Genomic DNA, 17,451 nt, shown 5'->3' on the forward strand with positions numbered 1-17,451 from the left:
TTAAAGTCCATAAGACTGTGAGCCAGTGGAACAAACTACTCCCAGGTTGACTACAGAGTTTCTGGTCTTTCCCCAGCATCCTGCAGGGGACCTGGGCCATTAGGAGGTGGCTCTTTGGGGCACCCTCCTCTCCCAGCCTTTTCCAGTCTGCTTGGCAGTCCCTCGGTGACGAGGCCCTCTGGCCACGACCACGGGGACTGTGTGGGGCACCCCAGGCGCAGAGCACAAATGTCAGAGGCAGCGGGGAGAAGGGGGTCTCACCTGGCCAGCAGACCCACGGCATAGTGGTGGGTGTCGGCACAGAGCAGCGTGTCCAGCCACACCTGCGTTCCATTGCCATCACCACATCCTTGTACTGCTTTTGGTACAGCAGGGACTTCAGGGTCCACACTGCAATGTGTGCAGAGCAAAGCCCAGGTCACACTTGCAGTGCTGGCTCTTGCCCTGGCAATATGGCAGGGACAGGAGTCACCTGTTGGGGCTGGTGGCAAGGCCGTGTTGCTCCCGGCATCTCTTCCAGAAGGTAAGGACCTTCTTTGGCATCTGTTCAGTGCTGAAGAACACTTGGAAGAGCAGATGCACAAATAGTGGGGGAAATGCAGCTTCACGTTGTGTGGGACACAGGGCTCCTGGAGGATCTTCCACATCACCACAGTTGCCTGCAAAGAACAAAGCCCCCCAGACAGCGCTCAGGCCGAGGTGTCCGTGTGACAGGGCCCGAGCGTGGCAGGGAGAGGCCCAGAGAGACACAGGGGGAGCAGCGGGACCGGCGGCCCTGCAGCTGCCCCTAGGCCAGGTTTCAGGGAAGCGCCTGAGGCAGGGAGATGCAGTGGGGGAAGGAGGAAAGAGAGCTGCTGGAGAGGCAGCCTTGGGGCCAGCAAAGGCCACTGGCAGAAACTCACAGCCAGGGCAAAGACACCCGTTTTGTCCCCATCGGAGGTGCACGTGCTGTACTCTGGCCAGCTCCCCAGCACATCCAGGAGAATCAGCTGCACCACCTTCGCAGTCCTGGGTGAGCACATGATGGTCTTCCACATGGCCATGGCAGCTCTGTGGGGTTAGAGCTCTGTCTCAGGGGGTCTCAGGCACAGCACCCTGGCCTGGGCATGGCCCCTGAGGGGCAGCGAGGGAGCATGGCAGCAGGCCTGGGGGGCTGACATGCCAGGGCTGGGAAAGGGAGCAGCCAGAGGGCCCTGGACCTCTCTGTTGGTCAGACACCTGGGACAGGCTGTACAGGGCGATGGGCTGGGGGAGCCCTGAGCCCCCTGGGCAGGTGGCCCCATACCTGTCACAGGATGGGGCCACACGCAGGAGTGTCATTACTGCGTCATTTGGCTGCGCTTTGGTGAGATGCAGAAGGGTTTTGTCCAGCCTGTGCTCAGCAGAATCATTGGCCGTGAGCCACAGGTGGATGAATCTCACCATGGCAGGCACCTGGAGAAGGCACAGGGCAATTTGGAAAGCTGCCAGAAGGAGCAACATTCCCAGTGTCCCCAGAGAAGTGCTTCCCTTCCCACCACACTGCGATGGCCTCAAAGGCTCACAGAGACCAACACTAGTGGCTTGGGAAGCCATGTGACTCATGAGGGAATTGAAGCCTGGCCACAGGCTGCTTACTTGCTCTGCTCTGAAAACACCCCTCTCCACAAGCAAATCCAGCAGGGCAGCACTGGTCTCATCTTTGAGGACCTCTGAGTATTCTCTGAGCCCAGTGCCCATGGCGCTGGTTTCTTCCTGCCGAATGCTCCTGATGAATTTGCAAACGAGCTGTAGGAGATTGGCAAGAAGCCAGGGATGTTGCATGGAGTGCTCCACACACGGTGCTGGGCTGAGCAGTGACAGCAGGCCCAGCCCAGGTGGGGATGGCTGCAGGTACCTGCGCTGCTCTGCGGAAGCGGCCACGGGTGGATTCCTGCTCTTGTTTGTGGTCCAGGGCTGCATCTGGCAAGGAGTGAGCACAGCCAGAGCTGAGGGGCTGCGGGAGAGGCCGGAGAACACAGCCCAGCCCTGCTCTCCCCAGGCAGGGACAGCCCCGGGATGCCCCAGGGGATGGAGCAAGGCCCTTCTTCCTTCATCACCATGGGCACGTCCCCAGGGGATGGGATGGGATGGGATGGGATGGGTGGGATGGGATGGGATGGGATGGGATGGGGCAAAGGTGGCCACAGGCACCAGCCCTGGGGCCCAGCTCTGCCACTCACCCTCCTGCGGTGGATGGAACGGCACCACCTTTTCAGTCTCCTGTGCTGGTGCAGCTCCAGGGCCTTCTTCCTCCTCCTCCACCCAGGCCAGCTTGGGCACTCTTGGGGGTCTCTTCTCCATGTCAGTGACTGGATTTTTGGGAACTTGCAGGAGAGATCCCTCAGAAAATCTCCACATCAACAAGTCCTGCAGTCGTGTCTGGAAGGCACCTTCCAGAGAGAAGCCTCAGGAAGGCTACAGGACAGCAAGCCCTGCCCTCTGGTCTCAAGGGCTCCTGCCACAAGGACAGGAGACTCCTGTCAGGGATTGTGGTCTGGCCTCGAGGGCACTGGCGGCAGGGCTGGGAGATGCCTCAGAAAAGCTCCAGGGCACCAAGTCCCACACTCTGCCCTCAAGGGCACCTGCAGAACAGAAGCCTCGGGAAGGCCACGGGTCACCAAGTGCTGTGCTGTGGCCTCGAGGTCAGCTGCAGGAACAACGCCTCAGAAAAGCTGCGGGTCGGACACGAACAAGTGAGCTGTGAGGGGACTCCTCACGGCACTGCTCTGTCCCGTCCTGTCCCGTCGCCTGCTCTGAGCACTCTGGCGTGCTCTTGGCACCACCAGCTGCTGTGTCACCACGTGTCACAAAGGGCCCTTGGACACCCGTTTCCCATGCAATGCCACGGTGACTGTGCAGACCATGTCACAAAGGGCCCTTGGAAACACTGTCACCTGCCCTGGGGCCGCCCCCAGCCCACCCAAAGTGGCCCAGGTTGGAAGGAATCCCCGACCCCATGTGTCTGAGACAGCCCAACAGGATTTTGGGATGTACCCCTGGGGACAGCAGCTCAGGGATGCCCTGGGAGGCTTCATTTGTGTAGAACACTTGCCCAGAGTTCCCTGCTTCCCCATGCAGATGAACACATATCTGTCATCTGTCAGTTCATGCTTGTCATCTCCCCAAGTTCTAGAAAGTTCCTTGTTCTCGATAACCCCATTGCTTCCCTCCACAAACCACTCCTTCCCTTCTCCCTCATTGCTTCGGATTATGTCACCCCATCCCTGCTCATCCCTGAAGCCTTTTTCCCATTGGACAGTCTGTACCCTAAGCACTGCCATCCCTCCCCAGTTCTATACCCTGGCCCATCCTTCCCCAGTTGCTCTTTCCATAGAAAAAAGCAGCAACACAAAAGCACCAACAGCTATTGATTTTCACAGGACAGAGACACAGTCATGTCTCCCTGGACTTTTCTGCGCATTTTTAAAGCATTCTGGAACAGAAAAACAGCCAAGTTCAAAGTTTAATGCAGCACTGTTTGTGTGTCTAGCTCAAGCCAGCAGCTAATAACTGGTGCATTGGGAAATGCAGAGGAAAGGGATAACTCTTAGAGGAGAAGGAGGTGGTGTTCTGTGTCTCTCAGTGTGTTGTGAACACACTAAAGGAGCAGCCAGGGGAAGTGCTCGCAGACTTGCTGTTCTCGTGCGCGTTCCGGTGCTGTTTCTGTGGGATCCAGAGCCGCCGGGACAGCAGCACCTCCACAGCCCTGCTCGAGGAGACACGGCCGCCCTCCCCACGGTGTCAGGGGGCCCTCGGTCACGGCGCTGTGGCCTGGGCAGCCACGAGGGCCCGGGCTGGCCGCCAGCCCAGCCCCGGCCTCCCCTGCCCGCACAGCCCTGAGGCCCGGCCAGCAGCCGCTGGCGCCGGGCTCTGGAGGGGGCAGAGGGCCGGCTGCTGCCCGGGGAGCCGCGGTGCCGCCCCGCAGCCCCGCCGGGCCGGGGCTCCATCGGCACCCGGCTGGGGCCCACGGGAGCCTGGAGAAGAGCCCGCGCGGCCTCTGGCTGCAGCAGCGTGTGCGGCACAGGCTGGTGCCCCTGGGTGCAGCACTGGACACGGACTGACTCCAGAATTCAGGCCTTACAGAACATGGTTTCACTGCTACATTCACACAACAACAGATCACTAGAGCTTCGGGAACCACACAGCAGGTTTTTGTTGCCACGTGGCAGGGTGGTAGAAATGCTGCAGCCTTCTTTGAAGCGTCTCCTTCAGAAGCTGCTCTGAGTGAGGCCACAAGAACAGCCATTTCAAATCCACTCACACACATAGCTCAGCGGAGGAAAGACAGGAAGGGTCTGTTTATGATGTATTCCAGCGAAGGTTTATTACATCCACCATGCCAAAGGGATCAGGGACAAAGACCTGGCCCTGTGCTCTGCACAAGGTTAAGTAGGGGTCAGAGGCCAGTGGTCTGATGGCATTGGCCTACAGGGAAGACAGGGCTGGCCACCAGAGATACCACAACCAATGAGGAAACAGGGAAAGGAAAAACCACAAGAATTTGGGACATATGGGGAAAGGAACTGAGGTGGATCATGGTGTTGCAAGGCTCCATGGCAGAAGTCTTCTCTTTAAGCCTAGGTGGAGACTCTAGGCTATATTCTTACAAGGCAAGGTCCTTGGGATTTCCCTGAAGGGTTTAAAGGATTCCACAGGTTTTATATAGGAAGGGAGTGAACAAATAGCACAATTTTCACATCCAAGGCAGACAAATTCTATGGGAAAAATAACTTCCAGAAAGGAATCTTATCTCAAGAATTTATGGTGCAAGCTAACTGCCGTGTGAATCAGTGAAAGCCCTTTACTTTTCAGCAGGAAATGTTTCCACATGTAAACAAATACCACTGCTATTGTTAGTGCTGGAGCCCCCAGGATGGTGTCATGCACAGCATACAGTACAGCTGGGTCATGAGATGCAGGGAGAAAAGAGCAGCAACCTCTCTGAACATATCATAAGGATACAAAGCCTGCAGAGAGTATTCAAAGAGGGGAGTGAAGATGATGAGGGGACAGGAGGGGAAGCTGTATGAGGAACGGCTAAAGTCAATTGGCTTGGTCAGCTTGGAGAAGAGGAGGAGAGAGAGGGAGCAGGTCTCAGCATGGCTGGCAGCTTCCTCCCAGAGGACATCTCCAATCTCTGCTCTCTGTGACAGGGACAGCACCTGAGGGAGCGGCTGGAGCTGTGTCAGGGCAGGGTCAGGTGGGATTTTAGGAAAAGGTTCTTCTCCCAGATGGTGCTGGGGCACTGAGCAGACTCCCCCAGGGAATGGGCACAGCCCCAGGCTGACAGAGCCCAAGGAACATTTGAACAATGCTCTCAGGGATGCACAGGCTGGGATTGTTGGGGTGTCTGTGCAGGGCCAGGGCTTGGACTCCATCATCCTGGCAGGTCCTTTCCTCTGGTGAGTCTATGATTCCATGATTCCTGGACACTGGAAAGGAAGGTTGATACAATGCTTTGCCATGTAAATAAATGCTATTTGTAGTGCTTTCAGTTGGCTGTGCTCTCAGTTATACCAAACAAAATGTGACAGAATTCAGCTGCTATTTTAGACAGAAAGCACAAAGCGCCACCTCACCGTATCAAGCACTGCTCTATTTAAAGGTTCCAACAATCTCTTCTCCATTTCCAGCTGCAAACATCAGCAAACACACATTGGAAAAGTCAAATGAATTCAAACATTCCCAGAATACAAATTTTCATCAATGAAACCAAGCAAGGATTGCCCACAAAGCCTATAGAAACATTTCCTAGATGAATTAATGTCTCTCCCATGCAGGGCTGTAATAGCTGAACTTCTGCACTGCTGAAAGGCTCCAGGTAGAGGGGGAACAAGTCCACAATGTTCCTGTACAGTCTGAAATAGGGATGAAGGGCTGGACCAAAGGCTTTCCTTGGGGGGATGATGCTGAAATCCATTGCTTTCTGGCATGCCAGCATTCCAGACCCCAGCAGGTCTGACAGACAGCCCGTGCAAGGAACAAGCAAGATCCAGCTACTGCAGGACAGAACAGGAAGGGAGATGGATTCATTCAGATGCGCAATTAGTGCTTGAAGGAAACCCATGCACGGGTCCCTTTGAGTGAAGTGTAAAAGCAAAGGGATTTTGGCAACAGCAGCAGAACTCTTGGAAATAGGAGTGTTTTGCAACAGCAGCTTACAAGGACTAATTGCTGCCAGTGGACATAAGGGCAGATGAGAAGAGTTTGGGGAATGCAGGAATCATGTCAGGAGATAAGCAATCATCTCCCGTTTCACCACAACCTTGCAACAAGCAGAAAGGGCTGTTTGATCAACAAAAATAAAAATAGCAAGAAAATCCTGCTGACTTCTGCCGAGACATTGATACTCTGATGCCTCCGTTACCATCTGCTTGGGGGTTACTGCCAGCTCCGAGCAATTTTTCTTCATGAACTGGTACCTGTGTGAGCAACAGAAAGAATTGGAGAGTAGAGCTCCCAGCCCACCTCAAGGCTTTGCTTTCATCCTCTCAACATCAGCTCACGTGACTGGATGCCTTGTCCAGGGGAGGGTGGACATAGCAGAGGGTAGAACTGGATGAGCTTTAAAGTCCCTTCCAACCCAAACCATTCTGGGATTCTAGGATTCTTCTGAAGGCACTATCATCTATCATGAGAGGTGCCTTTCCACAAGCTCCATCATGAACTGCTGTCCCTTGTCCCAGGCTGCCCCACTGTATCTAATTACAACCTGTTTGCCAGCCACACTGCAGCTCCCTTTGATCTGTGCTGGCACTGTTTGAGCAGCACTGGACTAAATGGCCTCCAGAGTTCCACTATTCTACAGCCTTGTTTTTAGGCAACTTGGGAGTCCAGCACATCCTAGAACCAGCCCAGGAACTGGTGATCTCTGTAGATTTTATTAGGTGGTTGCAAGTCATTCATGACTACATGGAACTTAGGTCAAGTGAATATTCAGTTCTCCCAGGAAAACAGTGAGCTGAGTGGGGAATGTTTGGCACAGGTTTAAGTTCTCTTGGACAAAACCACTCTGTGGAAGAAGGAGCCAGGCCGTAATGTCCAGGCTGATCAAGTTGTTCCAGATTATCCCATTCAACAGTTACACTTCTTAACCTGCTGTCTCTAAAGATGGCAGCGTTCTCTGCATCCATCAGTATTCTGTCTGACTTTCACATCCCTCTGTGGGATCCAAGCCAATTCTTTCTTGAAACTGGAGGCAAAAGGACACAAGGCTGATGACCAGACACTCAGCTGCACCTGAGACTTTGGGTCAACTCCTCACACTGCAGCTTATTGTACAAGAAGGCTACAGCGGTCCAGCCTAATGCCCCACTTTGATAGTGGAAAAATAAACCTTACTCCTGCCCTCACTTGTGTCTTTTCTATTTGGGTTGCCTGCTCTTCAGAGTTAGAAGGTACCAAGGGTAAAGGATCCAGCACAGCAGCTCCTCATTTTCTAGAGGCCCTCCAACACAAAGACAACTAAAATAACCTTGGGTTAGTCACAGTTATTCAGAGGCAAGCGAGCAAAACAAAGTGTTTTAAACAGTGCCGAAACCTGATAGAAAGCCCAGATGGAAACCTGTATTTTTCAGAAAGAAAAACACAAATGAGGAAGACAATTCGGGTCTCCTTTCTTCCCCAGTATCAGACAATATGAATACAACCATCAGCAATTAATACTAGCTCTTCTTTCAAAGACACACCAATTTAACACCACAAATGCTGGTAACTTTTTCAAGGCAGAGAATGGATTTAAAGAGGGCTTACCCTGCTCCAGTAGCTGCTCTTGAATTTCAGCTGCACTCATTTAATTTTACTGGAAATCTCTTTCAGAAGGCCTTTCAAATCAGAGAGCTTAAAAAAAAAAGAGGTTATTTTTGTAAAGTCCATCTAGCTGAAGGAAAGCAATGCTAATGAGTAATGAAGGTAACAAGTAATTGCCTCTTCAAGTATTACACCAAATGCAAGAGTGCCCGAGAGGACACTCCCAATGACAGTGTTCATCAGGGCGATTAATACAGCGAGCCCCGATGCCTCTGTATTTCAGTGAGTTAACCAGCAGTTAGCAGAACAGAGGAGCAAGAGATGGGTATTTCTTTTCAGGAGAGAATTAAGGTTAGCAGATCTCCTTTCAGTTTCAAGAGAAGCATCACTAGCCACAGACTCATTCACCACTTCCCTTTCAGTCTGGGAAGCAACCTATTATTTTGCAATCTAAATTATTTGACAGCAACCAAAAACCAAAAATACTCTGAAGTATATGTGGGTCTTTTCACCTGTGAGTTTCTCAAAAAGTCTGTGCTTCATACCAAAGCCACTCCCCGCTTCAGAGGCCAAAAAGATAGTCAAGCCTCAGAAAATACCCATTGTGAACACACATACCCATTTCAACATCACAGTCATAAAAAGATTATTTGTATGGCAATTCTCATCATGTGCTCTCTGGTAGATTGGTAGCTTTATATTGCTTAATTACCCCATGCCAACAGCACCAGAAGCTAAACTTGACAGACACCTTTGGGATGGGGACATGAAAAGTATGTGACACCCCTTCTTCCCACTGGTGTTTCATGGACCTGTTAAGACAGCTGAATGTTGCAGTTTAAGATGGAAATTACTTCTATTTTATTCCATCCCACAAGGAATACTGAGAAACACTCCTCCAGTGCTAAGCAAGTGTCTTTGTTTCATTTTCCTGCGCAATATGAAGCTCTTGTGGCTTGGAAGGGACCTTACAGCTCATTGTGTTCCACCCCTGCTGTGGGCAGGTACACAGGCTGCTCCAACCCCATCCAGCCTGGCTTTGGACACTTCCAGGGATCCAGGGGCAGTCACAGCTTCTCTGGGCACCCTGTGCCAGGGCCTCCCCACTCTCACAGCCAAGAATTTCATCCCGTTATCCCATCTAATCCTGCTCTAAGTTCAAAACCATTCCCTCTTCTCCTAATCACTACACACCCTACACACTCCTATGTATGGAATCAAAAGAGCACGGCAAAAAAGGCCACTTAAAATGGGGTCCTGGTGACAGTGACAAAGACTGCACACGACTCTGGGAGGCTCATTTTCCTTGCCATGGCACACCCCCTGCTTTACCAGAGAGAATCACATTCCCCAGAGCAATCTGGGTCAGAAGTACCTTTGCATCCAGTTGTCTAAATCGATGCACCATCCTAGAAGCAGAAGGAGAACACGGAGCAATGGGATCAGTCTGGATACCCAGGAAAACTTGGCTAATTACCACACCCCAACTCCCCCCAGTGCTCCATCCTCCCAGGGAGGCAGGGCTGCACGTGACTGGCATCGTTTTTAGTACAAGTAAATGAACTAACATGCAAATTACTATTAGTAGAATGCTATTCCATTTTCCTTCTCAAGACACTTTTGCTTCCAGTACCAAGGAGATGTTTTTGGTATTTCTTTGACTTCTTATCCAACGCTGCTTGTCTCTGGGTAGTCTTAACCTAAACACTTATTTGTGGACAGCAATGTTCATGCCCACAGATATGGAAGGGTCTGGTTTTTCTTGTCCATTCCTATCAGCTCTCTCTGATTAAGGGAAATACTCAAGCTGCCACAAGTTAGCAAAGTTAAGCAATCATACAGAGCAGATTTTGTTCTCTAGCAGTGTTCTGTTTTCTTGCTTTCTTTCTGTTTTTTTTTTTTTTTTTTCTCTCATACTATTACTCTGAAAACAGTGAAACAGATCCCAAAGATAATGTTTCCGTGAGCTGGCAATCAAAGAAACATCCAAGTCTAAGTCTCCAAAGTTTCAAATACCATGATTCTAAAGACCATCTTCTCCTCCTCAGAGGTCTTCCCTACTCATGCTGCTAACTACACATCTCCATCTGGATTACTGCTGTGGGAATGTCTGAGATTCCAGGTCTAATGGTAAACATTCTCTGCTAAATGTAAAATCATAGAATTATTTGGGTTGGAACCAATTCCACCACTAATTCATGTCCTCAAGTGCCACATCCACACAGCTTTTAAATCCCCACCCTGAGATGGGGGTGCCACCACTGCCTTGGGCAGTCTGTTCCAGGGCTGGACAACCCTTTCCATAAAGAACTTTTTCCTAATATCCAACCTAAACTAATGCTACAGCAAGAGTCAGCTGTGGCACTGCTTCCCATGATGAGATCTCAGAACACCATGGGAAGACATTTTCTTCTCTTCAGCAGACAAAAAAGCACCAATTCACTTTGGAAATAAAAAGCACATTAATGCTGAGTTTATTTACTTACTCATTAGTTTGTAAACACTTAGAGCTGCTGAAAACTTGCCTTCACTAGAAATGTTCAAGAGAAAATTAAGAGAATGAAGACAAAGATAGGCAGGCTTAGTCTTTTTTGGCTGGACTTTTCTTGTATAGCCATAGACGGAAGCAATTCCTCCTGCAACACAGACTGCATTTTAGGGGGATGTAATGGCTTGAGCCAAGGGAGCGACCAGCTGCAGTGACTGCCAGGGCTGGAGTGTGAGTGACCTGCTGCAGTGATGCCAAGGGAGTGGCAGGAGTGGAGAGGAAGATGAGGAGGGTGTGGTGGTGCCCTCAGTCTTCAGGGAAGAAGAAGATCTCTGTTCTCGAGACCCTTGGCCCCAGGGGAGGAGAAAATGGGGGGCACTGTTGTCCCAAAAAGAGAAACTGTTGTTCTTTGCTCCTTGGCAGAGCATCCTTCAAAGGAACCCTGTGAGCAGTCTCGATCCATCATGCACGGTGCTGAGAGCACTGTACATGGAAGGAGGATGTCACGATGGCAGATTTTCTCCAGGTGGTGCCGTGTGTGACGCGGAAACACAAGAGGTGGCAATTGTGTTTCCTGGGGGAGTCTATGGTACAAAAGAGACTCCTCTCTCCCTTGATGGACTGAGAATTGATTATCTGAGGGCTGGTAACTTGATCGGGAATCCAAGGTTTTGTCTCACTGTGTTTTGGTGGGAATTGGGTGGGGGGCGGAGGAATGTTTTGGAAGGTTTTCATTCTGAATTCTGTGGGTGTCCTTTATTAGAGTTGTAGGTTAATAAAGTTTTTTTTTTTTATTTCTAAGCTCGAGCCCGCTCTGCTCTGTTTCCAGTCGCATCTCACAGCATTCATTTGGAAAAAATATCTTTGCATGGATGCACTGGCATTGCACCAGTGTCCAACCATGACAAAGGGTCAGCAAATATTAAGCAGAAGCCTAAGGAACAAGATGCACTTTAGCCATTTGAAGCTAAGAGAAACGGAAGGTTCCTTGTTAAGAGCAGAGGAACAGAACATGTTGATACCATTGGAGCAGCCAACAAAAGGACTGTGCATGCTTCAGAAAGAAAGGTGATAAGTGCAGACAGAATGAGACTGTCGGCCTTCATGGCAGTGAGCCCTGTGGAAGACTCGGAGCCTTCCTCAGTGGCACCACCAGAGTACACTGAATTTGCCATCACGTATGCTAATGATATGAATGACCTCGGAGAAGTAATTTGTATAACCAGTCCTAACCAAGGAATGTAATAAATATGCACAAAATGTAACCATATCTTGCGCTGTGCAATGTGCTGGGTGCTGGGTGTGTGTGTTAGGAGGAGCGTTGGGAAATCCTAGCTCTACAGAGACGGGGCAACTGAGAGGCTTTTTCAAAGATTTTATTCCATTACCAGCCTTGTAGAAGGGTGAGACATAAGAGATGTAAAGCTTAACACCATTCTATAAGAAGCCACCCTATTTCCTGCTTGCAATACCTTAGAAATGTTCTTCAGCCTATTAGCTTTTGCCACACAATGCTGCTAACACTCCGAACAACAATCACCTATTATTTTACCCCATGTGGTCTTGCTACAATGCATCTTTCACAGTTCTAGTTCTCAAAATAGCTGGTCTTTTTGCAAGGCCACCTTCTGAAACTTGTTTCTAGTTCAATCTCTCTCTCAACAATGTCATCTCGATTCCATGGCCTTCCTAAGTCCGCACACCTTATCTCAGAGTTTGCATACAGATGTACAAGACTGTGTGAGCTTTCAGCCAGCATCTGAGAATCCTTTACAAATCCATTTCTCACAGACGAGCAATCCCCCACGCAGTCAGCGCCGAATAAAGCCAATACCCACCTCTCTGAGTCAGTCTCTGTGGTGGCTCTTGGCTCAGTGTTGGAGCCAATCAGTTCTTTTATCAAAATGTTAAAACCAAGTGGTATCTATGAACAAAAACACAGCATCTGGTTCTGGCAAAAAAAAAAAAAAACCAACCAAAAAAAAAACCCAAAAACCCACATTGCTTTTCCTTCCTTCAACCTGTGTATTTCTGGACAAGTTTGTTTTCATGATTGCTGGATTAGGTACCACACTCTTACATCCACTGCAATTATTGACACAAACCCAATCCCAGTTAGTGCCAGTATCACAACTGCAGGATGTAGCTTAGGTTGGAAAAGCCTGTGGCACTTGGGGACCATCCAAGCAAGTTTTCCTGCCCGTGATTCTCTCCATCCCTCTTCATTTCTTCTAGGACATGACGTGCCTTTTCTGTATTGTGATGGACACTGATCAGTGCCTTCTGACTTGTCTTCTTCTGCTGTTGCAGCAATTTGTGCAGGCCAGGATGTTCCAACAGTTTTTGGACCATGGCAATGTTCCTTTCAGCTGGTGTTGGAGAAAAGTTGACGTGTAGGCTCTGTAACACAGCTTCTGGTAGGTAATAGTTGAAATCACATCCTGTTAGTAAAGTTACAAGTACCTACTTTTGAGTGCTTGGCAAGCTGGACGTTTTATCTGCTGTTAAGGTGTCACAGGGGCTTCTGAAATCCAGACATCCCTGCCTTATCCATATCAGGATGGATTCAGGATCATTGCTGGAGTATTTTTCAATGTGACAGACCCTTTGTTCTGGGCTTTCAGAGGGTTACTTGCACCTTGTCTTGGGGGGTGGCTCATGATGATGGGGATATCTCGTGATCATTTGTGCCAGGAAACGTCCCTGTTTCCTAGCCTGGGCCTTCCACGGCTTGGGGGATATCAGGAGAGGTGTCAGCTCCACCTGGGATCCCACAGAGGGTGGGGCTGGCTCTGCCTCTTCCCTTCCAGTGGGGGAATGGGAGGAGCGGCCCTGGGGATGTTGGGCTGTGCATCTTTATCTAGCCGGGGGTATTGATACGCTCTAACTTGGCACTAGAATTGGATCTGCCTGTGAATCCTGATTTTAAAGGGTTAAGGTTTTAGCTGATGGTTAGAACCAATTCATATTGAAGTTAGATACACCAGCGATAGGTTAATGATGATTAGATGCTTAAGCTAAAGCTAATTGTTCTATTACAAGCTCGTTTGTAGAAGGAAGTGGAGAAAGTGAACAGGAACATATTGAAACCAGTAGAACAATGCCCAGCACCTGGACCCTATGTCAGTCCATCACGAAGCAGGGTGTCGTGGTTTGACACGGAAGTGAATTTTTTTCTAGGAAGTTGGGTCAAACCAATCAGTGGTCAGGTTTGGATATTGGCACCTGGAGTGACCACTGAAAGTATGGACACGCCTCAGAGAACACAGGGGGTTAAAAGCAAGAACTCCCAGGGGAACGGTCTCTTTGCTTCCGGTCGTCAGAGAGTGCAGACTCTCCCCAGCCCAGCCATGGGCTGGGAGGGGGAGGGGAAGCCATGCGGCCTTGTCCAGGTAGGCCGAGGGGCTGAAGGTCTGGAACCGAGCCAGCTCCTGCGGATGGAAGGATGGAGAGAATCGGAGATGCCTTTGTCCCCCGCTCCCAGAGGGAAAGAGACAGAGAGCCTGACGGCACCTGGAAATTTGCCAGCAGAGGAGAAAGAGAAAGGGGGGGGGGATGATGCCCAGCATAGGAGACGGGATGCTAGACAGAGATTTCAGCCGTCCAGGGAGTCTGAACTTTTAACCCTTTCCAGGAAATGAGGGCTTTGTAAAATATTACTCTTCCTCTATTTGTAGTGGAAGAGAGACAGTCTGGGACCTGAGATGTTAGAAGAAGAAATATTTAAGTGGGAGGAGATGATGAAGTAGCTTTTGGCTTGACTTTTCTTGTTAGCCATAGACTGAACCAAAATCTCCTGCAATAGAGACTACATTTTAGGGGGATGCAGTAGTAACCCAAGGAGACCTGCTTCAGCAACCACCACCGAAAGAATGGCAAGAACAGAGGAAAGCTGAGGAGGGAATGGTGATGCCCTCTGTCTTCAGGAAGAAGATGATCTCTGTTCTTAGACCCTCAGCCCCAAGGAAAAATGGGGGGAACTGTAGTCTCAGGATGAGAAGCTGGACTGTTATATCTTTGAGTCCATAGCAAAGCATCCTTAAAAGAGCCCTATGAGCAGTCTGTCCATGCATAGTGGTGAGAACACTGTGACACAGAAAAGAGAGTGTCACACTGGCAGATTTTCTCCGTGCGGCTGCCATGTGTGACAGGGAAACACAGGAGGTGGCAACTGTGTGTCCTGGGGGGTCTGTGGTGCAAGAGAGACTTCTCTCTCCCTTAATAGTTTGAGTATTGATCATCTGAAAGGTGGTAATTTGATCAGGAATCCCGGGTAATGTTTCATAGTAGGTGTTTTAGAAATTGGGAAGAAGAAGGGTGTTTTAAAAAGTCTTCATCCTGGATTTAGTCCATGTGTCTTCTGTAGTAGTAGTTTAATGAAGTTTTTTTTTTTCCCTTTGTTATTAAGCTTAACCCTGCTCTACTCTGTTCCTGATAACATCTCACAGCATTTATTTGGGAAAGTGTATTTTCATGGGGGCACTAGCATTGCGCCAGTGTCAAACAATAACACAGGGGGCCTTGGATCATGCCAGAGGGTCACAGAGACCTGATGAAGACCTTCCTGACTTCCTCCCTGGCACCACTGGCCCAATTTGAGACCAGCGATCCAATTCAAGAGAAGAACTGCGCACGCATGAAGGACTAATAACCTCATTTGAATACAAAGCGGGGATGGGAGGTGCTGTGGTTGCACATATGTATTATTTTGGGAAATAAACAGAAGGCAGAAACCCTTGTGTGGCGCAGTCACGCATTTCGGGGACAATCCCCACGGTGCTGCCTACCAGCGTAACAAACATACCACTTTCTAACTTTGACCAGTTAGAGAGTTTTTGTCTGTGATTTTTGGTTTTAATGATTCAGTTGGCGAGCCAGCCATGAGGAGACTCTGCTCTGCTGTGAGACCAGCCCAGGTTGTGGACCCCCTTGGGGCGACCCCAGGGTGTTCCTGGAAGAGTGGGCTCCGCTGCCCAGACTGTTCATCCAGGAGCAGACAAGGACCCCTGACTACTAAAACTCCGGACAAAACGGTAGGTTTAAAAATTAAAACAGTTTTAAATAGTGACCTGTATAGCAGATGCATGGTCAGGAAAGGCCATTTGATACGTTGTGGGAGATGTTATAAGAGGCCGTCTGAAGCCCCTCGTTCTCCATTCTGCCTTCCGATTGCCACGAGAAAGAATCCCTTCCCCCACTGCAGTTTCTGGCTTAGAACAGGACACAGTGCAGGTGCAACCACTGAACTGTCATGCTCGCTGTTCCGAACAAGGCCTGACAAGGACTTGGCAAGGAGTTGGCAAGGACTTGGCAAGGACTTGGCAAAGACCTGACATGGACCCAGCACGGGACAGCCTGATGCGCGGCCTGCTTCTGATCTCCGTTCCTTAAGCCGAATGAACTTTTGGGGTGACTCCCGGGGTCCTTCATTGAAGACACCTCATCTGCCTCCTTACCACCGTGACAAAGAAAGAATGAGAACTCTCCTCCCAAGCACTGAGACTGAGACCCCGACTATAGGCAGGAGGGGAAATTGGTGATCTGACCACTAATGACATGACCTGTTTCCATTCAGTAATTTCAATGGACTTATTCTTCATTGTATTCGTCTTGCTTTGGTGGTTTCTGTGGACTCACTTGTTCCCTCGTGGTGATTACAAGGGACTTTCACTGTTACACTTGTTCCCCCCTCTTTCCTCTGTGGACTATAACTGGACCCCCGAGTCCACCAGAACTTGGAAGACTTCCCCGACACGACAGACGGATCCCCATCGTCCGGACCACTGAGGATCTCGCCTGTGTTGGTAGCTATTCCCATACCCCTCTTCTCTCTCTCTCTCTATCTTTTTACATCCTTTCTGATCCCCACTATCGCATTTACTGTTATGGCCCCTAATAAAGGTGCATTTCTTGTGATTAACTGATAGTCCCTTGTTGTTTGCCTTTTTTGCACTTTTGGGATCGGTGAAAAGAACCATCACGACACCTCGCAATAAGCAGATCATGACATTAAAATTGGTGTCACAGACAGGATTTCTGTCTAGACAGAAGGGTTGCAGGTGAAAAGGTACCCACACTGTCTTTGGAAATTCACAAAGGATCCCTTAGTGCAAAAGGCAGGACATTGTTGTTTTGTTGTTGTTGTGTGTATCTGGTCTGGGAAGGAAGGGACAACTTGCAGAAACTAAGCAGAGCCTCCCAGGCAGATTATTGTCCTTTCACTCACCCAGGGAAGCGAAGGGCGACACAGCGAGGGCTGTGTAGTTTTGTGTAACTTAAGTTTGTACCTCCCTGTTGCGGTTTTGGTCCCTTCACAAAATGAGTGATAATCTTAGTGTTGAAATTAAAGCTGAATGTTATGCACTACTAGCCAAACACAATGCCAAACCTTCTACGGAAGGAGAAAAATGGGCACAGAGTAATTGGTTTAACTTAGAAAATGCTATTGATAGAGTGTGTTCATTACAACATGAAACAAAATTCCAACTGGGCAAAAATAAAACTATCTTAGGCTCAGTTTTGGGAGCTTGTCTCATGGCAGCTACAGAAAATCGCTTCGAGCGAAGAAGTGAGGAACATGCTATAATAGACTCCCTTCAAAATCTAGTTGAAATTTTGCAAAAACAGTTATACGAAGCAAAAAATGTGATCTATGCATTGCGAGCTGCCTTAACAGAGGAATATGTTAAGAAATCAAATAATGCTGATTCCTCTACAGAGCCTGAGGAGAAGGAAACTCCTCACATTAAAAAAATCTATCCTCATCAAGAACTTGAAGCAGCAAGTAATTGTGGGGAACATTGCTGCCATCACTTGAGACCCTTGATTAAAAGAGAGAATAAGTATCTCAGTGATGATGATCTCGACCCTCACATCACAACCAAACACATACCATCACAACTAAACACTGCCACCGAGCTAGCTAAGCTGAAAAGGGAATACGTACACCTTCCACATGAATCAGAAACAGAATATGTTTTCCGGGTGTCCCTCACTGGTGGTGATCAAATTAAATTAACTGAACAGGAAGCCAGTGGGGATTGGGGACATAGTGTCTTCTCAACAACAGGAGATAAATGATTTTAAAATTGGTGTCTTCAAAGTCACTCTTGGTACTTGAAGATTGGATTGTGCAGGAAAAAAACTAGGAAAGGACTGTAAAATTTTGTCAAACAAAGTTTAGGTAGAGTAAG

General features: G+C 49.2%; 1 protein-coding gene and 1 long non-coding RNA gene across 2 annotated transcripts; both read right to left on the minus strand.

Moving 5' to 3' along the window:
- Nucleotides 1–257: 257 nt before the first annotated feature.
- Nucleotides 258–2,814, minus strand: LOC128790635 (uncharacterized). Its single transcript, XM_053947555.1, has 6 exons — nucleotides 2,202–2,814; nucleotides 1,877–1,941; nucleotides 1,618–1,767; nucleotides 1,286–1,434; nucleotides 903–1,050; nucleotides 258–659 (listed from the first exon to the last, which is right to left on the minus strand). Exons 1-6 carry the CDS (start codon nucleotides 2,377–2,379, stop codon nucleotides 258–260), a joined length of 1,092 nt encoding a protein of 363 aa, XP_053803530.1. The 5' UTR covers nucleotides 2,380–2,814.
- A 646-nt stretch (nucleotides 2,815–3,460) lies between these two features.
- On the minus strand, nucleotides 3,461–11,008 carry LOC128791099 (uncharacterized). The gene is made up of 3 exons (XR_008431971.1): nucleotides 9,146–11,008; nucleotides 7,774–7,860; nucleotides 3,461–6,443 (listed from the first exon to the last, which is right to left on the minus strand). It is a non-coding gene; the product is annotated as an uncharacterized LOC128791099 (long non-coding RNA).
- Between the last annotated feature and the right edge of the window lie 6,443 nt (nucleotides 11,009–17,451).

Source organism: Vidua chalybeata, chromosome 7 (assembly GCF_026979565.1).
Source record: "Vidua chalybeata isolate OUT-0048 chromosome 7, bVidCha1 merged haplotype, whole genome shotgun sequence".
NCBI lineage: Eukaryota > Metazoa > Chordata > Aves > Passeriformes > Viduidae > Vidua > Vidua chalybeata.